The sequence below is a fragment of the Typha angustifolia genome, chromosome 13 (assembly GCF_048772165.1).
Source record: "Typha angustifolia cultivar Huaian chromosome 13, ASM4877216v1, whole genome shotgun sequence".
Taxonomy (NCBI): domain Eukaryota; kingdom Viridiplantae; phylum Streptophyta; class Magnoliopsida; order Poales; family Typhaceae; genus Typha; species Typha angustifolia.
Window position 1 is genome coordinate 17,542,831 of NC_133251.1, and position 20,740 is coordinate 17,563,570.

At 40.9% G+C, this 20,740-nt stretch overlaps 4 protein-coding genes across 4 annotated transcripts; 2 read left to right on the forward strand and 2 right to left on the reverse strand.

Moving 5' to 3' along the window:
* Positions 1–51: 51 nt before the first annotated feature.
* On the reverse strand, positions 52–2,654 carry LOC140773529 (adagio-like protein 3). The gene is made up of 2 exons (XM_073116135.1): positions 2,254–2,654; positions 52–1,807 (listed from the first exon to the last, which is right to left on the reverse strand). The coding sequence occupies exons 1-2, from the start codon at positions 2,553–2,555 to the stop codon at positions 235–237; spliced, it is 1,875 nt and encodes a 624-aa protein (XP_072972236.1). The 5' UTR covers positions 2,556–2,654; the 3' UTR covers positions 52–234.
* Positions 2,655–6,722: 4,068 nt separating this feature from the next.
* Positions 6,723–11,555, forward strand: LOC140773528 (two-component response regulator ORR21-like). The gene is made up of 6 exons (XM_073116134.1): positions 6,723–6,901; positions 7,802–7,954; positions 8,033–8,431; positions 8,616–8,692; positions 9,119–10,511; positions 11,241–11,555. The coding sequence occupies exons 1-5, from the start codon at positions 6,739–6,741 to the stop codon at positions 10,451–10,453; spliced, it is 2,127 nt and encodes a 708-aa protein (XP_072972235.1). The 5' UTR covers positions 6,723–6,738; the 3' UTR covers positions 10,454–10,511; positions 11,241–11,555.
* An 873-nt stretch (positions 11,556–12,428) lies between these two features.
* On the forward strand, positions 12,429–15,299 carry LOC140773539 (sec14 cytosolic factor). The gene is made up of 6 exons (XM_073116146.1): positions 12,429–12,776; positions 12,853–13,108; positions 14,208–14,244; positions 14,516–14,633; positions 14,923–15,033; positions 15,156–15,299. Exons 1-6 carry the CDS (start codon positions 12,705–12,707, stop codon positions 15,297–15,299), a joined length of 738 nt encoding a protein of 245 aa, XP_072972247.1. The 5' UTR covers positions 12,429–12,704.
* A 151-nt stretch (positions 15,300–15,450) lies between these two features.
* On the reverse strand, positions 15,451–19,461 carry LOC140773526 (alpha,alpha-trehalose-phosphate synthase [UDP-forming] 6-like). The gene is made up of 4 exons (XM_073116132.1): positions 16,663–19,461; positions 16,299–16,572; positions 15,940–16,218; positions 15,451–15,612 (listed from the first exon to the last, which is right to left on the reverse strand). The coding sequence occupies exons 1-4, from the start codon at positions 18,663–18,665 to the stop codon at positions 15,583–15,585; spliced, it is 2,586 nt and encodes an 861-aa protein (XP_072972233.1). The 5' UTR covers positions 18,666–19,461; the 3' UTR covers positions 15,451–15,582.
* Positions 19,462–20,740: the final 1,279 nt, after the last annotated feature.

The following is a 20,740-nucleotide window of genomic DNA, read 5'->3' on the forward strand; positions in this document are numbered from 1 at the left end:
GCCCAGTTTCTATGGTACCCAAACTAACTGAGAGCTAAAAACAACCCAGAATTATAAAAGCGCTCATGAGTAATGACTACTACACTAGAAGAGATGTACAAACACAGTAATAGACATCCAGACTACAAACACAAGCAGAATGAGAGCAAAAGAGATCGAGGCCAATAGAATAAAATGGCAAAAAGTATAACAAAAGTGATGATATTGGTAATTGAAGGTGGCAGTGACAGTGTCTCATGGATCTGCATCCGGGGAGCTTGCCAAGCACAACTCATGCAACTCATTCAGAATCCACTCCTCCCCGGTATTACCACCCAGTACTAGAACTCTAGTCCCCGCAACCACACAAGTGCTATGCCCCCATGCGAACTTAGGAGGCTGGCCTGGCACATTTAGGATCCTCCACGTCGGCTTCTCCTCGGACGGATCAAGAAGGAAGAGCTGCGACGGCGAGTGCAGCCCGGCGATCGATCCCCCGAAGATGATGATCCTCCCACACGGCAAGCTCACCGCGACATGGTCGAGTCGAGGCGGCGGCCCGACGTTGGGGAACCCGGCCATGCCCAGCTGACGCCACTGCGGCTCCTCGTCCTGCAGGTCGATCGTGTACGCGTCGCACGACCGCAGCCGCAACGAGCCGCTCTTTGCCAGGCCGCCGAACATTAAAACCTTCGTCTTCTCGTAGACGGAGAGCGTGTGGCCGAGCCGCGAGGGCGGCGCCCACTCCGACGCTATCTCCCTCCACGTTGGCTTCTCTTTTGTCAGATCGAGCAAGAACGTGTCGCTGAGTAGGACGCCGGCGTCGGTGCAACCGCCGGACACGACCAGCTTCGACCCGTCGACGGTGCAGGAGCTGTGCCAGGATCTTGGAAGCGGCGGAGCCAACCCGGTAACTTCCTTCCAGGTCGGCTGATGCGCGTCTAAATCCAAAACGAAGACATCGTTCAACAACCCATGGCTCCCACATCCACCGAAGACAACCAGCCATGAGCCATTCAAGCACGACAAGGTGTGTCCCCACCGCCCCGGCGGAGACGAGGCCACCTTCACGCGCCGCCACTCCGGGTGCGCCGACTCGAGATTGAGCACAAAAGTATCGTCCATCGGCTGCATATTAATCCCCTCGCCGCCGAAGAGCACTAGCCGGTTACCGACGGCGCACGCACTAAAATTGCAGCGAGACGGCTCGACTCTGCCGTCGACCGTGAGCTTCTTCCACGTCGCCGCCTCGAGAGTCGTCAGCTCCCTTGCAAGCCGGCCCCAGCCTAACTTCTTCGTACTTAGCTCAAGTTTAATAGTAACTTCTCTTCCCCAGGCATTTTGACAAACAACCTTCCTCAAATGCTCGTTCTTGGTCAATTCCCTCATTCTAGTGGACACCGATCCAATCGAGGCCACGTCTCTTGGGGTCAGACGTGACAGGATGTTATGAGCTAAGACTTCGTCGGACAATTGCAGCATTCCACAGTTCTGCTGCTGTTCATACATAGTAGAGTCGGTAAGATCTTGGTGAGTGGATTTGAGGTAGGATTTTTGTTTGAAGACTGGGTAAGAGAGGCGGTTGAGATCTATGTTGGCTTCGGAGAAGAGCTGGATGCCTATGATGTGGGTCACGATGCCGTCGTCGCCATGTATCGGCATTAGCCTTAGTGAGTTGATCAAGGGGGTGCCGTCTTTGCGAAAGTTGAGAATCTCGCCGTGGAATTCGAGGCCTTCTTCGAGGCACCGCCGTATCTCCGAGACGACCATGGGGTCGACGAGGGGGTGCCGGCGTTGTGCTCGTGGATCCCGGAACTGTAAGAATCGGCTGAGTTGGTGATGGAAAGTTAGCAGACGAGCAACATCAATGGATTATGTAGTAAGAACCTAATTACAATGTGGCAAAAAACTAAACTTCATCTTAGAAGAGGAAGACAGCGAAAAAGCAACTCTTTTACCCAAAAAATCTCATCACTGGACATAAAATGAAATTGGAGAAACAGTACAATGACGTTTAATATTTCTAGAATTTTTACTGCCAACCGTTGTATATAATCTTCTTAAAAACAAATAAGAAGAAAAAACTGATCAAAATTGTGAAACCCGGCTGAATCAAATCAAATAGAAGGGGAAATTTCGAAACTTTCACAACACCAACCAACTGAACACAGAAACAAAAAACAAACGAAAGTTGAGATCTTGACCCCAAATCCTTCATCAGAAACCAAAAAAGAAACTTGGGTTTCACACAGAACAAGGAAAGGAGAGGCTCACCAGTTCCGGCCGAGCACCTCATCGGCGCGGTAACCCGTGGCGTTCTCGAAGACGGTGTTGACGTAAATGACCGGGCAATCGGGTTCGAGAGCATCCGATACCACAAAAGCCGACGGCCTCACCGGATAATAGAATAGACCATGACCCATCTCTTCGTCTTCTTCTTCCTCCTCCTCAAGCTCTTGGTATTCTTCTTCTTCTTCTCTCTCGCCAAGCTCGAGCTCCATTTGGTCATCGGCGGAGAACTTGAACCGCTTAGTTGGAGTCCGGTCACCGCACGATCGTCCTCTTCCTCCGCTCATCTCCTCCTCCGCCGCTCTCTGCTTTCTTCTGCCTCTACTTTCTTCTCTCCGTCTTTAATCAAACGGAAAAGGACACGGTTCTTTCCATGGAGTGGAGGTTGGAATAAGGCTGTGGCTTGATGTAAAATAACAAAAAGGCCCTGGCCGGCTACAAATATCTAGAGAAGGTACTAACTAAATGAGCTAGAAGCAGCACCACAGAAGATAAAAATATCCCACTATAATTATTTATATATTCAATTAATTACGATATGCTCGAAGTATAATGGCCTTTGTAACTTACACACACAAAAAAGTATCGATAATTTATATATTTTGCGAATATCCCATTCGTATTTTTTAAGTAAAATATCTTGCAATTTAAGGAAAAAAGGGGGGGAAAATATCTTGCGTGGCATTTTCGTAGTTCTACGACGCCTCCGGGGCAAACCCAGCGCCGACCATGTTATCGCGGTGTCACGGGGTACCTAAACGTGGACGTCAGCGTCCCTGTTTGCATAAATATCTTGGGTGGGTCGACGAACCACTCCTGAGATGCCACGTCATCGGCACCGATCTGGGATATTTCTAACTCGCCTCCGATTTGACCCGTCCTTGTGAAAATATCCCATCGCACATCCGACGGAAGCATCTAGCTGACGTGTCGACGAGAGGTAACATTTCGGGGACACGTTTTATTAAAGTCAAACTCGTTATTATATTTAAATAATTAACGAGGTTATATATATATATATCGAGTGGGAAATATCGAATGTCACATTAGGCTATCCAACTTTCGATTTAATACTTTATTATTAGTTTCACCCTAGTATCGAAAAATAGTTATTAAATATTATTATTATAATAAACCAAGCTTTATTTCCAATAAACAATTAATATATATATATATATAATAACTTATCTATCTAAATTTTTTTCAAAAATTACGGCTCTTTTGCAGGACACTCTTATATAAGAATGAAATATTTAAATATATTTATAAATTTAAAATGGACCACTTGAGGAGTTACATCTAAGTGCTAGAAACTTTAAAAGAAATGTTCAGGAACTGAGGGGGCAATTGCCTCGCTTGACCCCCTCCACCTTGGGATTAACTATAAATTAAAATTGACCTACTAAAGAATTAGAAATGTTTCGTTCAATCACTGTACTTCGAATTGCCCTTCAAAGGAAGAGAATCATCCAACACATTCAAATGTAACACTCTAGCTAGCTTTAGTTTCTTCTCAATTTTGAATGGATGGTATAGCTAATATTTAAAAAAATTAAAATAAATCATCATATAAGAAACAGTGACTCGGTGGCCGCCAAAATTTATGGTTGTCATCCTTGTCAAAAAGGAAAAGGAAAGGTAAAACATGGTGACAAAGAGCGATAGATTGAGGGGAGGTGGTAAAGCCAATTTCTAAGAGGAGATGAAGTTGACGAAGGGGAGGCAAAGGGGGCTTGAAGCGCAGAGCAAAGAAGTAGAAGGACAATGGGGATCAGCGGAGATGCAATGAGAGAGATGGTATGAAAAATGGCAAGTAAAAAGAGAGAGAGATGAGAGAGAGAGAGAAGAGCTCATGATCATGACCTAAATGACCATGGCGGTGGCAACACAAACAACAGTAACCATAGCCTCGATGGCCACGACAATAGCTATCCCGACTAAAAGGATTTTTGCCAAGTAAAATAGGAGGGAGAGGAAGAGGAGAAGAAAATAAAGGGAAGAGTGACCGTACGAGTGAGAGAGAAAACTTAGTCGTAGCCAAGCACATATGTAAACTGCAGTTTTAACCTTTTGGCATGTTGGGTTTGATGCTTCATAGAAGGGAGGCAGGCCCTTATGAAGAGGTTGGTATTTTTATTCAACATGCAGCCCCTATATATTAACATATGTAAACTATCCCTTTGGAAGGTTGCAATAATGTTTTGAAGTCTTTAAGCCTTTACTCTCCTCCACAGATTGCTTGAGAAGCTCCTCTCAAAAGGAGGGGTCGATACTTAGCTCATTTAATTACTGAACAGTTGTTAGAGCCATCAACATCTCTACTTGAAGAACCTAACTGGATTATCACACTAGTGATTAGAGAATATTTTAGACGGATAAACATGTACGCTTCCATTCAAATATCTTTTACAAGCAGAGCCAATAATAACACTGCCCATGACCTCTCCAATCTAACCCTCAAAAACACTCCTTAGTCCTAGACCAATCAACCGTGATCTTGTTATAAGATGGGACATCACTTCAATGAATTATCTACAGATTTTACTCAGAAAAAAAGGGCAATTCCAATCATAACCGAAAAACAATCTCTAGCTTCTTGTCTCTCCTCCCAAGCCAACGGATTAACAATCATCAAAATGATAGATAAATGTCGAGAAAACCCTCTAATCAAATCATCACAGTAAAATGATTTAAGAGGAAATGGATGCTTAATTTTAATATGTATGGAAACAACAACTAACTTCGGAAAAGTCGAAAATAATCCTCTGGTAAGAAGTCTTGGCCACTTCAATCAATCTTTTGTGTCTCATCATCTGAGCTAAAGAAGTTGTTGGGTGGCTGGAGCTAGAGGATGCATGGCTGAGAAACATTTGAACAAGAACAAGACATGCTTTTGCAAATATAGAAGAATACCTTCTCCAAACAGAATAGGAATGGAGACGAGCTTTTGCAAAAATGGAAGAAGACCCTCCCCGAAAGGAATAGATTGGCAAGAATAAACAGAATTCTCGAAAAAGAATAGAAGGAGAGGAGACATGCATAACTATAAAAATTTAAAATAGAGGCACCCACTAAAGAATTGGAATTGTTTAAATATAATCTTATATTATATAGTAATTTTGTAGTTTGACATTTTCAAGGACCCAAATGTAATTAGAGTAAACAGTTATGATGATTGTCTTAATTGTATTCTCTTGCATGACTGTGTATACAGCAGAGATCCCTTGTTATTCACTGTAAATATCATTTTATATTATTTGCATCTCGATTTCATAGTGATTAGTCTTTGGTTTAACATGTCATCTAAGCATAATTTATTGCTCTTGTGTTATATTTTGAAAGATATTTATTTTTAGTTTAGTTGGTAATATGCTTACCGATTATTTATTATTATCTTAATATTCACAAAGTGTCTAATTACTAATTACAAAACCTAAGAAATAATATTTTGCTTACCTATCAAATGCTACAAGTTAACATTGATATTGTAACCTCTACCTGAATCGAAGAAAGAAAAGAAGAATTAATCTTGCAAACTTAGAGTAATTTAAATAAGTTGAAACTTTGAAGCAAGCAAAATCCATATCAACCCTGCAAATATAGTTTGTTTCATTCTTAAATAAAATTTGCAAAAAAATACCCCCCGGGATTCCGGAACACAGTTTGAGAGTATATTATGGGAGCTAGAGATATTCACGTACTCCTATATTTTGGATATTAAAATTTATGGTTATTAATTATTTGAGGATAGATTTACTAATTTACCCCTAGTTACAGTGTCAGTGGGGGCATTATAGTTGGCGCCAATTCATTAATGAGCAACTACACAGCTTGGGTAGTTCAGGGGTACGTCGCCAAGTATCCGTAGCCAACGGTTACCAATCTCTCTCTCTCTCTCTCTCTCTGTCTCTCTCTCTTCCCCTGGCCGTGCTCTCTTATTGGTCATCCGGCCCCCCTCCTCCTCCTCGTCGTCTTCCTCTTCCTCTTCCTCTTCTTCCTCGTCTTCCTCCTCTTCCCTTCCCAAAAGCCGCTTCCGAATCGAACGCGCTCCGCTCTCTCTCGCTCTCTCTTTCTACTTGCTATAAATAACCACAGCAGCCGTCGTAAGAAGAAAAAGGAGAAGAAAACTACAAGCCAATTCCTAAAGAGATTTTAATGATACTAGTCCATCTCTCTATCTCTCTCTTCTATCCGGGCCCCAAGAGTCGCGGATCTCGGGGTCGCCGGAATCGGACGGCGGCGGTTGCGTCGAAGTGATTGGAAACGGAAGGCGGGGAGCTAGGGTTTGCCGTTGACTTCCACAGTAGTGGTGGATCTGGTGGGAAATCGAGGGTAAAGGTGCTTGCTTTCGATGCGGACTGGGTCGGGGATTGAGGTAAGATGCGGGATTTCTTGAGGGGTTAAGGGGGATTAGATCTCTTCGGAGGGGGGGGGGGGGGGGGGGGGGGGGGGGGGGGGGGTGGATTTCGGATGACAGTCTCAGCTATGAGTGGGGCGAGTTGCTACGTCTCGGCGAAGGTGGAGGATGAGGGGTCGAGCGAGTTCCCGGTCGGATTGAAGGTTCTTGTGGTGGATGATGACATGACCTGCTTGATGGTGTTGAAGCGGATGCTTCTTGAGTGCCGTTATGATGGTGAGTTCACTTTCTTGTTGCAGAGGATGGAGGATGTTTGCCCATGTCAAATTCTTTCTTTCCTTTCTCAGTTACAGCTGATTCGAATTCGTTTATTAAATTGCTATTTTGATATCCATCCTTTTGTTCTTCATGCAAGGATAAGCAATACGTGTGCACCAGCTGTTCATTAGCTTGTGTGTACTATTGGATCTCTTGTTGTTAACTCAGCTGATAGATCTGTAAACTGATCGAGAACTCAGATGATGCCCTGTATTTTCTGATGATTCTAAAAGAACAAGTGATGATCAGACTGATGTTTGTTTTTATCTGAAATTGCCTTTTTTTTCTTCCAGCATTATTATTGAGAAGATCCCTTGATCCTTTGGGTTCGAAAATTCTCTTACCAGAATATTCATTACCCAAGCATTTACAATATGTAATTTGTTTATGATATTTTTTATATCCTTTTCATCTGGCTCAGATAACATCTCCCTCTATGACATCTGAATCTCAATTTTTTTTTAGATTTTTTTTTGGTATAGTGGTATAAGAATCTTAAAGCATATGTAGAGAAGTATGCAACCTCTTCTTATGAAAAATGATGTTAGTAAACAAGTTTCATTGATTCATCAAAAGTTTGGAATGTATGTTGCTAATGGAAGATTATCTTTTGAGACCAATTTCAATCATGAGTATCTTGGGCAAGTTCCTGCTAAACCACATTGGGATGAATTCATGAATCTTTCCAGGTACAGCATTATGTCATTCTTAGAAAAAGATGATTAGGATTTTTTTCAATATTTAAAATCACTTTTGTATGCATGTAAACATTTTTTTTGGTCATTACAGTTTTGCTGCTTTCATTAAGTTATAATTACCACATAAAATCAGGATGTGCTACTTTTTACTTTTCTGCAGTCACTACTTGCTCTCAGGCTACAAGAGCACTAACTCTTCTCCGGGAGAGCAAGGGCAGTTTTGATGTTGTAATAAGTGATGTTCACATGCCTGATATGGATGGATTTAGGCTACTTGAACTTGTTGGCCTTGAAATGGATCTTCCTGTTATCAGTAAGTAGTGTTCCTTGTAATTATGATTATATCTATATCTGGAAACCAATTATAACAGTTCTATTTTCAAATTTGTAGTGATGTCTGCTGATACAAGAACCAATGTTGTGATGAAAGGAATTAAACATGGGGCTTGTGACTATTTAATCAAACCTGTACGGATGGAAGAGTTGAAAAACATATGGCAACATGTTGTTAGGAAAAAGTGGAATGATAATAAAGAGCTTGAATATTCAGGCAGCTTGGAAGAATCTGACCGGAATAGACGAGTCACTGATGATACTGATTATGCTTCATCTGTTAATGATGGAGCCGATGGCGCCTGGAAATCTCACAAAAAGAAAAGAGATCCTAAAGAAGAAGATGATGGTGAACTGGATAACGGAGATCCTTCTTCATCAAAGAAACCACGAGTAGTATGGTCAGTTGAGCTTCATCAGCAGTTCGTCAATGCAGTGAATCAACTTGGAATTGACAGTATGATATCTTTGCAAACCCTCTTACGTCATTATTTCTTTACTAGTACCTCATATAAGTAACATTATATATCTTGAAAGATCTGCTGGCAGTGCTTCTAACTTTATTGCCAAGTATTTGAAGTTTAACTACATGATCTCAAATTAATGCTAGGTTTCTTATCAATGTTTTTGGATTTTTGCAGAAGCTGTCCCAAAAAGAATTCTTGAATTGATGAATGTTCCGGGTTTAACCAGGGAAAATGTTGCTAGTCATTTGCAGGTTTGACTCTGAGCATGTACTGAAAGCAGCTGATTGCAACTCTTTCACAGAATTTCTGATTTCGACAAAAATATCTAACCTGAATTTATCAACCTTCCTGGACAGTTTGTTGCTAGCTTCTAAGAGAAGGTTACTTGTTGTTGGACATTAAATCCCACCTAGTATGATATCACTCACAGGAATTTCCTCCAAATTGTTAAGATTGACTCATCATAGACAAGCTATTGCCTATTTAAAAGTTGTCATCACACCAATCAGTGTTAAGCAGATATGCTTAATCTAATATCACTCTCACATTTATGTGTTTCTCAAGTATTATACAAATCATGGATTTCATCAAATCCTTTTTCATTTGTAAACTATGTTTTCATCTTGGTAATCCAGAATTACCTGTCTGATCTGTTGATAATTTACTATTGTCTGCAGAAATTCAGATTATATCTCAAGAGATTAAGTGGAGCAGCTCAGAACCATAGTGGACTTTCTGGTTCCCTATGTGGGCCTGCCTCAAATGTGGAAGTGGGATCACTAGGAAGACTTGATTTCCAAGCTCTGGTTGCCTCAGGTCGTATTCCTCCAGAAACCCTGGCTGCCTTGCAAGATGAGCTCCTAAGTCAACCCTCTGGCAGCTTAGTAATGCCTGCAATGGACCAACTCCAAGGTACTAAGTTTGTTCCTATAGAGAGAGAAATAGCATTTGGCCAGCCACTATCGAAATGCCAGACTGACCTATACAGACAACTTCCTCAATCCAGTATAGCTATGGAGGAAATTCCTACTTTTCCAACTTTTTCCCATAGTAACGTCTCTGTGACAGACTCTACCAGCAACCTTCTTGGGCTAAGTAACTGTAGAAATGACAACATGGCGGTGCAAGTGTTGCAGCAGCAACAGTCAATTCCCTGGGAATCAGAATCTCTCAAGTCATCAAATGTGAAACCTTCTTGCCCGGTAGGTGAGCATCCTATGTTCATGAATCAGAAACCCTTGGCAGTTTCCGCTCAGTCATCAACCAGTTATCAACCAGCGATTCCTTCTACTTCCACGGATCAGGATTCTGTTCTTGTCCCATCTCAATCATTAACCAGTTTGCAGACTGGGAATCATTCTGGTCTCATGAATCAAAATTCCATAATTGCTCCCATTGAGTCATTAGCATGTTTTCAAGGAGGGAATATTCTCAGATCCATGAATCAGAACTCTAAAGTAACTCGTTTTCCAACATTGGCTAGATTTCAGGTAGGGAGGAATCCATCAGAGAACAATGCTTCCTCTCTCAGATTTGGTTCTAGCTATAATAGTGGCAATGCTGTTGTGGGTTCCTCCTTACTTTCTTCTCAATCTAAAAATATTCAGCTTGGTGTGGGACAAATTATAGATGAAAGTTCTAGGAATATCTCTGTAGGAAACAGCTACTCAGTTTCTTGGCTGGCATCTTCATCAGGTTCATCCTGTATTGATGGTGGAATTGGTTCATCGCTACAGACCCTTGATGGGAATGTTATTCGTGCGAATGGATCACATAGTCTTGTTCCTAACTCATGCGACATTCAGGGCTCCACTGCAGCATTGGGTATATTACATGATCAAGGACAAGGGAGAAATCTTGGTTTTGTTGGTAAAGGCATTTGCATTCCCAGCCGCTTCGCCGTGGATGAAATTGAATCGCCACCTAAGAACTTGAGTTATAGTAACACATGCATCGCCAATGGTGGAAACATAGTGAATGCAGATATTTTTGGATTTAATGGACAGCTATAAGGTGCACGACCCATTGTCTGGCCAATTTAAGTAGTTATTGGCCACTCCTTGTAAGTAGGTAAATCAGCAATCTCAATGTTCTTTGCCCCTTCTCTATAGACGCAAAAACTTAGTATGAATGCATGCCTCAGTATGATTATGTTATCTACTTCATAAGTTGCTTTCTTATGCTGATGTTAAACCTAAACGACTCAATCTTGAAGATGTTATCTGACTTGTATGTCAACTGCATTTGTCTTCATTAGACTTTTCTTTTGTAGTTAGATGGTACTAGTTTTTGGTGAAATGACATAATGCAATTCACCAGTAGTTTGCTGTGAAAGAAGTCTAACTGCATCAATTTCGAAAAAATTGGAAGCATTTGATTTAACATTACTGACCGCATAACTATCTCTCACAAGAAGGTTTCTCCTGTTGTAGTTTTAGATTAGCAGCACTTGTAGTTGTAAATAGGTGTGTACACAATGACATCTCAAGTGCAGATATTTTTCTGAGAGGTAGGGTATAGTAAGAGATGAATCGTGCAGTTGAGTAGCTAAACAATAAAACACCATTGAAACACAACTCCCATCTCTGGAGAAGTTTGTTATCAACTGTTTCTGGGGATCCCTAATCCCTCTATGAATTCTCTTAGCCCAGCATTGCTCTATATGAATTCTCTTAATACTGTGGATTTACTTGATATATCAATACAAATTCTGTAATTTAGATCATTGTCTATGTATATGCTCAGTTATTTGGACTTGAAGAGTAAATAAGACTCATCACATGTGGATTTATTCTGCAGGGATGGTTAGTCTGAATGTTTCATGGAACGCAAACAACTGTTGATTCTCTTCCACTTCCCTTTTCTCTGATGTCATCTAGATCAGGTCATCGTGCTTGGCTTAGTGAAAAAAAAATCATTTATAGGTGAGTCTGTGAAAGAAAGATAAATTTCATTGAATTGTCTATAGCTTCTGTGAGATAAGACTCATTTGTGTTTGTGGTAGTCTTGTCTTTTAACTTGTTTCTCTGGTAGAAATCTTTTCCCTTGTTTATTCTTATTGCTGCAAAACAATGTAAATGTAAAGGTAAGCTGACACCTAGTCTTTCTTGATCAGTTTCATTATTGTCCAATGTGGTAAGACAATTTTTTTTTAATTTTTATTTCTTGGATAAATGGAGAATAACCCCTTAATGGTACTGAACAGAATGCACCTTTTGATCATCATCTATAGGCAATGTGCTCAAAATTTCAACACTAATAGAAGATCCAACCAGAATCTATAAGCATCTTAATAGTTTGAGGAAAAATCGAACAAATGAAATAAACATGTGCAAAATTCACAAGAATACCAAATAGACCCATCAACTATTCTAATCAACAATAGAAGCAAAGCACACAAACACAGTGTTTGCCAGTAGGAAAAAAAAAATTATTGTGCTAATCTGACTAAGTTAAAATCTTGATTCAGTTCTTCATATCATATTATGTATGCAGCATTTATCACTATATATATATATATATAGCTACTATCTCCTCTCAAGTCCATACTATTGGACTTTGAACGATAAGATCAATATAATCCCATAAAAACATATGTATACGTTCTGAGTGTATCATGTTCAGGATCTCATGCAATATTATAAGAAAAGCGTCAGAGATACATATGGTTGATCATAGCACTCCTAGAACACTAGCTAATGAGCAACTTGTTTGCTTGCATTAACGTAAGGTGTAAATAATAATATGTTAATAGGTAATAATCCAGAATATCCCATTGTTGCCTGGTGAGTGATAGATTCAACTATTTCCTGATCTTATGGTAGTAAGATTTCACCCACTGAAAAAAAAAACAAAATCCAGAAAAGACGTAGCATTTTATTCTTTTTTTTATTCATTGATTAAAGTCCACAGACTAATTGAGTAGTCATAATATGAGATCAACTATGCCCAGTTGCATAATCTAGATAGACTATCGCTTTATCCACAACTTGCACCAATGTAACGTTTTTTAATGGGGTATTATTAAGATGCAACTAATTAGCAACTCCAAGAGTTCAAGTACAGTGAATCAAACTGTCCTCTAGTCTATTCCACTTGACCCTCATCAACCATTCAACCAAACACATCCATAACTTAAAATCTCTCTCCATAATTAGATTACTCCATTTCCATAAGTCATCAACCAAGCAACTATACGCACCGTTAGCCTTTAAAAGCTCCTCATCTCTGTCTATCCCTATCTCTTCTCTCACACACAAACAAATGGAGAACAATGCTGAGATGGCCATCAAACAAATGCGAGCTTTGTTGCAGAAGATGGGTACTTCAACTGAGGTCAGTATTAGCTCAAGAATAATATGTATCCTTACTTCGTACAACTTCCCTTCATGCTCTCTACTCCTTTTTGTAGAAGTATGGAGATGAGACTCTCCTTAGGTTCTTAACAGCAAGGTCCATGAACCCAGAGAAAGCTTCCAAGATGTTTGCTGACTGGGAGAAATGGAGGGCCGAGATCGCGCCATCTGGCTGCATTGAAGAGGACGAGATCTCTGCTGAGTTGGAGGCCCACAAGGCCTTCCTCCAGCTACCAAGCAAAGATGGCTACCCTCTTGTCGTCCTTCAGGCTTGCAAGCATTTCCATACTAATGACCAGCTTCAATTCAAAAGTATGACATGAATAATAAGTTCAATATAATTTAAGTTCATGTATATAATCTCTTCTTTTTTTTTTTTTTTTTGATTAATTTCCGAGATTGTTTCTTATAATGGAGTCAAACTTGCAAATATGTCAAGAGGTGGTTTTGAAACAATGGGTCCTTTTAAGAAGGAAAAAGAGGTTGAGGAAAGACATTGCCAATCAATGAATGAATAAATAGTAAAATAACTAATAAATAAGAATAAAATAGTTGCATGAACTATTTGCAATGTTCTTGGACTTTGACAGACGCATGAGATGATGCATGTATATTCTCTTTCCTACTTTAAATCTAATACATGCTCTTCTTTCTACATTTGTATTTTCCTCTGCAAAAAGATGCTCCATTGAAATAGACACTATCTTGTTTCTTCTGATGGTAGGATGCTTGATTTGTCTTCTTAGGGCAAATTCTCTTCTTACTAACTATTGATTCCAGAAGATGCTTCATTTGTCTTCTTTCTATGTACTGACCTCAGATACTTGTTGTGATCCCCATCATCAACATCAGTACATCACTATCTGAGCTGGTTATATATCATTTCCAGTAGCTACATCTCAGGAGGATGAAAGAGAGTCTTAAGTTTGATTAGTCATCTATATAAATGGAGATTTTTTTTTTTTACTCGTATAACTTTGGTCACCAAACATGTTCTTAGAACATTTCTTCCAAATACTTTTTAACACTAAGAAAGAAGTTAGTTGATAACACTTTCAGGGATATAAATTAACATATGATGGGGAAATAAATCTTGCAATAAAAAGGACATTATTTGATGCCTTTGCTACATTTACTCTGTCCAGACACTAGTACAGTAGTGTAATATATCAGTGAGTGTCCTTTTATGCTTCACAAAGTTAATAAGATGATATTTTGTTTTAAGGAGTCTTAGATATATTATGGCAGATGGATCTCTTTGAGCATTTATTACAACTGGGTACATATTCCTGTACACAAACAAATACAAGATCATCAAATTAAGATATTTTCTTTTTCTCTGTTCATACAGAAAACTGTTCGTTTTACATTATTTTTCCTATTAATTTGTTCATTTTTTACGTTTTGGCAGAGTTTATTGTACATATGCTGGACAAAACACTATCAAGGTAAATTCTTTTTCAGAAACCATAACTACTTCTCTAGTTACATTCTTCCCTAAAAATCAAGTACTTTTCATGTCAATGTTAATTCATATGATCTATAAATTAAATGCTGATACAGTACAAACATGGTGCTATTTTCAATTCTTGTTCTTTTTAATCTATGCTTCCTCATAGAAGTAAAGACCAAATGACCATATATTTGAGCTGAGACTTGCCTCTCATTGTAATTGATCATTATAACGATAAAATTAATATTTATGTTTGTTTTTTTCAGTGCTGTAAAGGATAAGGAAACTGGATCTGAGAAGATGGTCTTTCTTGTTGATTTGCAGCACCTTGGATTAAAGAATATTGATGCTAATGGATTCCTAGCAGGTTTTCAACTTTTACAGGTAATATCTGCCAACTCTTTCAAGGCATCTAGGATCAGTCCTGATTCTAAATGCTCAGAACTCTCAAGTATTCTCGCTTTCCAGATCACCAGATCTAACAACGATTAAGAATCATGAAGCATGAAAGATTAAACAAGGCTCTTCATTTACAGGATTGCATGAGACTATACAAATAATAGACTTGAATTAATGCATAGGCTATATGATTATTACTGAATGAGAGCCCATGATGTTAGTATAGAATATAAATGATATACTTCTTACCTGAATTCCATGATGTTTGATGCAGTCATACTACCCGGAACGGTTGGTGAGGTTGTACTTTTTAAGCATGCCTTGGATCTTCGTCGGAGTTTGGAAGATGATCTCTGCATTCCTGGAGAAAGCCATCTTGGACAAAGTCTGTCTGTCTGTCTCTCTCTCTCTCTCTCTCTCACACACACACACACAAATATATATACACAGACATACAGGTTGAAAGTAATTTTTGAGTTCTTGATGAACTCTTCTCCATATGTATAGGTTGTCATTGTGAAGAATGAAAAGCAAAGGAAGGAAATGATTGAAGAAATTGGAGAGGAAGTATTGCCAGAATGTTATGGTGGTTTAGCTAAGCTAACACTGATTCAAGATGTGAAGCTAAGTCATCAGCCAGCAGAGAAATAAACATGTATGGCGATCAATGAGGATTGGGATGGATTTCCCTCAAAAGTCTGCTGAAAAATTATGTTATGGAGTTTCTTATTCTTAATAAAGCTTATGTGCACATTTATCTTTTCTGAACATCTGCTGTGGAAAGACTGCAAAATCTTCTTGCAAACTGTAAGTGCAACTTTAGGAAGAAAAAATGTGTCCAATTATGCTGGAAGTATTATCCCCAGGCCATCAAGTAATTTTAACTCGTCTCCAGTATTTTCAAGATGTATCACCTATGAGACCTCTTACAAGTTTACCACTTCATCAAAGCTCTTATTAGTTCCTGTAAGGTAGCAGGGGCAAGCAAACTATTAGTTATATTTGGAAAACAAGCTCATTCAGAGACAACTAATAATTAAGCTCTCTACCGTCGAGCAAATTAGGTTGCAGAAATGATGGCATCAGTAAATACTCTCACATGTTTATCATGCAGAAATTAAATCGAGTAGTTATATTACTCAGACAGATGGTTTAACAGCATCATTCATTTACATCTAACTAACTCAATACAATAAATGAAGAGAGGACAGGTGAAATCAGAAGGAAGAAATTCACCTAGTCATCTCTTTCAAATGGCAAACATGCATTACTACACAGTCTACGATCTTACTAGGGTTTGTGCTGAAACAGAAGCTAGTCCTTGCATCAACCTAACTATCTCAGCTGTATCATCGAGGTAATACTTTGCCTTGCTTGGCTTTTGACCAACTGTGCATGCAAAGACTTCAGCCGTGGGTGTCAGAGAAGTTCCTGCTACCGAGGTGCTAATGACCTCAAACATATCCTCGTCTGACCTGTCATCTCCGATACAAAGTACAAAGTCCGGCGATAAGCCCCTGTCTTGCATAGTCGAGAGAAGACGGCGGGCTACTAAGCCTTTGCTCACACCCTGCAGAAAATTGTAGATATAGTCATAAACTTGGAAAGAGTTGCTCAAAGGAAGCTAGCATCAAGAGAGTGTCACTGAACCTGTGGTTTGACCTCCACAATGTGCAGGCCACTCTTGACTGAAACTGGCTCGTTGGCAAGGACGCTATCAAGATGATCAAGAAGCTCCTTAGCTTGGCAAGATCCAAAATCGGGGTCGGCATCTTCATAAGACCAGACAAGTGCAGTTTCTCGGTCCTCGATGGTTGAACCATCAGTAGTTTCTGTGTACAGCTTCATCACAGGCTCTGCAATTTGTTTCCAACTACAATCAGCCACAGGAACGCAAGTCTCCCAATCTGCATCTCTCTTCAATCTGAAAGCAGAGAGATCAATTAAAGTGCAATCTATGTCTAACACTAAGAAGAAAATTATATAATGAATAAGTGATCAAGCCTCTCAATACCTTAGAAAGTAGCCATGCTCTGCAGCCGTGCCCAAATTCTCACAAGAAGAAAACCACTCGCTGAGATCGCTTCGGCTTCTTGCACTGACTAGAAAGACAATGTTATTCTTGTCCCTACTCAAGCTGTCTAAGATCTCAATGGAGTCGGGGCTGGGGCTCTTATCAATCGACGCCTGTGGCATCAGTGTACCATCATAATCTAAGAGAATTGCTCGGGTTTGGGTCCTTTTATAGGCTGAAACAATGTGCTCCATGGCGAGCTTCCTAAAATTCGAATCAAGAGCAACAACCCTAAATCGCAAGCCAAACCCAATACCCCAACACCTCCTCCTTGAATGATCCAGGCATGTTCTTTCCAGATCCTGCAAGAAACTATTCGCCCAATACCCAACATGATGGGTGCTGACATACCTATAGTGCTTCTCGTGTCTTAACTGCTTCTCTGGCTCGGACATTTCCAGAGCATAGTCCATTGCATCAGCCACTGCTTCTATGTTCCACGGGTTCACACGGATGGCACCGCTCAGAGAAGGAGAGCACCCGATGAACTCTGAAAGAACCAGCATACTCTTCTTTGGTGTCGAATGGTCTACACCCAATACACTATCTAACTTCTCATTCCCTTGCCGAGAAATGATGTACTCATAGGGGATAAGGTTCATGCCATCCCTTACCGCTGTAACCAAGCAGCACTCTGCCACCACATAGTAAGCAATTCGCTCGTAGAATTGAAGTGGCTCATCGATCAAAACCACAGGCTCATATCCAGGCTCACCATAGGCATCATTAATCCTCTTGACCATCGCATAGCTCTCGTCCTGGATTTCCTTCACATCCTTCCCTCTTCCTCTGGCTGGATTAGCAATCTGAACCAAAACCACCTTCCCTCGCCACTCGGCATGCTGCTTGAGCAACTCCTCCATAGCCAATAGCTTCAAGCTGATCCCCTTAAAGATATCCATATCATCAACTCCTAGAAGCATAATCCTTCCCCTATTGCAGAACTGCTCGACGAGCTCCGCAACCTTCACTTCCGTCTCAAGGAGGCTTAGCACCGACTTAAGCTGGCCCAAATGAACACCAACTGGGAGAATCTTGATACTAACGGTCCTCCCATAGTACTCCAATCCAATGTAGCCCCTCTTCGACTCATAAGACAGTCCGAGCATCCGACTACAGCAAGACAAGAAATGACGAGCATAATCGAATGTATGAAACCCGATCAGATCAGAATTCAGTAATGCCCTGAGTAGCTCTTCGCGCACAGGCAGTGTCTTGTAAATCTCCGATGATGGAAAGGGACTATGGAGGAAATATCCAAGTTTCACACGATTAAAACGCTTGCGGAGGAAGGTGGGGAGGACCATTAGGTGGTAATCATGCACCCAGACGAAATCGTCATCTGGGTTGATCACTTCTAAGATCTTGTCCGCAAATATCTTGTTGACGGAGACATAGGCTTGCCATAATGAGCGGTCGAACCGGCCACCATGATCAGGGGATAAAGGAAGCATATAATGAAACAGAGGCCATAAGTGCTGCTTGCAAAAGCCATGGTAGTATCTTGCGAGGAGGTCGGGGGGCAAGAAGGCGGGGACGCATTTGAACGTTTCTAGAAGAATCTGGGAGACTTCGTCTTGGTCGGAGGCTGGGATTTCGTCGCGGAGGCAGCCCACGTAGACGAAATCCATGTCGGGGTGGTCGGAAAGGGCGTCTTTGAGCTGGAGGAGGAGGGAATCGTCGTCCCAGGAGAAAGTCCAGCCCTGGCCATTGGGGCGGCGGTGCGCGCGGATGGGAAGGTGGTTGGCGACGATGATGGTGCGGTCGCGGGGGGAGGAGGAGGAGGATGGTCCGGCGGAGGCGTCGGAATCGGAGTCGGAGTCGAGGTCGGAGATGATGCCGGCCACAGTCATGACCCGAGGGATCCGGCGGCTGATCCGGCCAATGGATGGAGGTTCACCGGAGGCCAATTCAAGGAGATTTGAGTAAGATCTTGACACCATTTTTCGTTTACGATACTCAAATGGAGATGAGCAGCTCCAAGATTATGCTTTCTCTTAACAAAAGAAAGTAAAAGAAAGAAATTCTCAAACAGGACTGGGTTTCTAACTGGAGTCTTAACTTGGAAACAGGCAAGAGAATGGAAATTTGTGACACTTTGATCTCATCAAAGCAAGCTACGGGACCAAAAGAGAGGAACGTAGGAAATCTAAGCTCACGAGAGTAAAGACTGCATATTTCTCTGCAAGAAAGCGGAACCTGAACCTTTCAAGTAAAACAAGAAACAAAACGGCAAATGAACCAAAAGCACTGAGCGGACTTCAAAGCTGGGGAGGGAGAGGGACCTTTCTTACCAAAGCAAACGGGGTTCTTAGCTAAGGTGATGGGTACTTAGGATGCTTTGAGCTTACCAAAGTAAAGAAGAGAAGTGAAAACGGACGGAACCTCTGAGCTCAGGGAGATCAAAAGGCGACAAATTTATACCGGGAATCGAATCAGGGAGGTAGAACAAAAAGAACTCAAAAGAAGCCAAGAAATCGATGAGAAAAAAGAAGAGGAAAAAAAGAAAAAGAAAAAAGAGAGCTCAAAAGAGATGGCGAAGTCGGAGAATTACGTACCCAAATCGCAAGGCTAGAGAAAAGCCGCAATTTGAGCTCAAATCTCCCCAGAAAATGGACGAGAAGAAAACATTTGGAAGTAATCTTTCATCTTTCCTCAGGGGAGACGAAAGAACTGCGACGCTCCTTTTATATACGAACCAGTGAGGTGAGAGCCGAACAAAAATTGAAGGAGAGAAAAGCCCACAAAAAAAAAAAAAGGGGGTTTCTTTTTTTTCCAATGAGTCGTGATAAATACACTCCGTGCTTTAGAAGATGTCCTCCGTTCTCGGGGGAGCTCCCCGAGACCTGTACGTAATGACTATCTTACCCCTGCCGGACATCGACAGCACGGACGAGATAACCCTTAGCTGTAGCCCGTGCGAGTTTGATTATCCCACGAATCACCACCACCCACGTCAGGCGGAGCCGTCCGTACGAGTCCACTGGATCACAGCTGGCACGTACGACGTGCCAATTTGGAGCAAACGCTTTCCCACCGGCCCAGCGCGCCTAGCGACCGCCACGTGGCCGACCAGATGCGTTCCACAGGAAGGGGAAACGTACGGAAGGAAAAGAAAGAAAAAAGAGGAGGAAGGGGAGACGCGTTTCCCCCTCTCTGGGATAAGGTCACTTGCCATCTTTTTAATCTTCTTCCATGGCAATACTGGTGGATGTAGTAAGGAGATTAGGGTTTGATGAGGTTCATATCCAAATTCCAGACACCTTATATAATTAACAGCATAACTAAACCATCATTGATGATCTAATGAGTGACTACCCTATTAATAACTAAAGATGCTTGCTCTGGTGATATATTACTATTTATAAAGAAGAAGGCTAGGGTTAGGGTCTCCACTTTTGTCTGTGGATAAGATTCTCCTTCTGTTTATAATTAGATAATTAATTGCTTTATGATTGCTTTCTTTATGCTTTAAAAGTCAGCTTAAGGGCCAAGCATCCTTCCTAGCCTTATGACTTGGATCTCAATAAAGTCATTCAATGAGCACATTCACACATGTCACTAACCTATGTTCAACTTTTGTATCTAAAAATCTACCTAAAAGAAGAAAAAAAAACTATTTTTATTGAGATGATTTGCAAGAAGAACTCATTTGAGTTAGCAGTGCCATCTGCATCACCTCTTGTCAAATGTTAAAGTTACATTGAAATAGGATGCAAGAGTTGGTCACTAGACATTAAAATTAAGATCCAGAGACCTTTTTTTAATTCCAACTTGGTGTTTGTTTGTATCACCCAAGTTGGAGTTGAAAAACCACATGAACAGAGGTAGTGATGTATCATCATCATGCCATTATATTCATAAAGATCTAGTTGATCACTTTGCCCATGCCTTCTTATTATACCAGTTCATAATTAGCTAGATGTTTAAGCTGAGGAAAGATTCATCAGTACTACTAATACTTGATATGTTTATATACTATTAATTATTTCTATCTACTAACTACATAATAGCAGCC

What these genes read in the sequence shown, in the direction of transcription:
- LOC140773528 (XM_073116134.1), top strand. Translation starts at nt 6,739, where the DNA reads ATGACAGTCTCAGCTATGAGTGGGGCGAGTTGCTACGTCTCGGCGAAG. An exon ending in AATGGATCTTCCTGTTATCA is followed by an intron (nt 7,955 to 8,032) that starts GTAAGTAGTGTT and finishes TCAAATTTGTAG; the next exon opens with TGATGTCTGCTGATACAAGA. An exon ending in GAATCAACTTGGAATTGACA is followed by an intron (nt 8,432 to 8,615) that starts GTATGATATCTT and finishes GGATTTTTGCAG; the next exon opens with AAGCTGTCCCAAAAAGAATT.
- LOC140773539 (XM_073116146.1), top strand. Translation starts at nt 12,705, where the DNA reads ATGGAGAACAATGCTGAGATGGCCATCAAACAAATGCGAGCTTTGTTG. An exon ending in TGACCAGCTTCAATTCAAAA is followed by an intron (nt 13,109 to 14,207) that starts GTATGACATGAA and finishes ACGTTTTGGCAG; the next exon opens with AGTTTATTGTACATATGCTG. An exon ending in AGAAAGCCATCTTGGACAAA is followed by an intron (nt 15,034 to 15,155) that starts GTCTGTCTGTCT and finishes CCATATGTATAG; the next exon opens with GTTGTCATTGTGAAGAATGA.
- LOC140773529 (XM_073116135.1), bottom strand. Translation starts at nt 2,555, where the DNA reads ATGAGCGGAGGAAGAGGACGATCGTGCGGTGACCGGACTCCAACTAAG. An exon ending in GAGGTGCTCGGCCGGAACTG is followed by an intron (nt 1,808 to 2,253) that starts GTGAGCCTCTCC and finishes TCACCAACTCAG; the next exon opens with CCGATTCTTACAGTTCCGGG.
- LOC140773526 (XM_073116132.1), bottom strand. Translation starts at nt 18,665, where the DNA reads ATGGTGTCAAGATCTTACTCAAATCTCCTTGAATTGGCCTCCGGTGAA. An exon ending in GAGCATGGCTACTTTCTAAG is followed by an intron (nt 16,573 to 16,662) that starts GTATTGAGAGGC and finishes CTCTGCTTTCAG; the next exon opens with ATTGAAGAGAGATGCAGATT. An exon ending in CTGTTTCAGCACAAACCCTA is followed by an intron (nt 15,613 to 15,939) that starts GTAAGATCGTAG and finishes GCTACCTTACAG; the next exon opens with GAACTAATAAGAGCTTTGAT.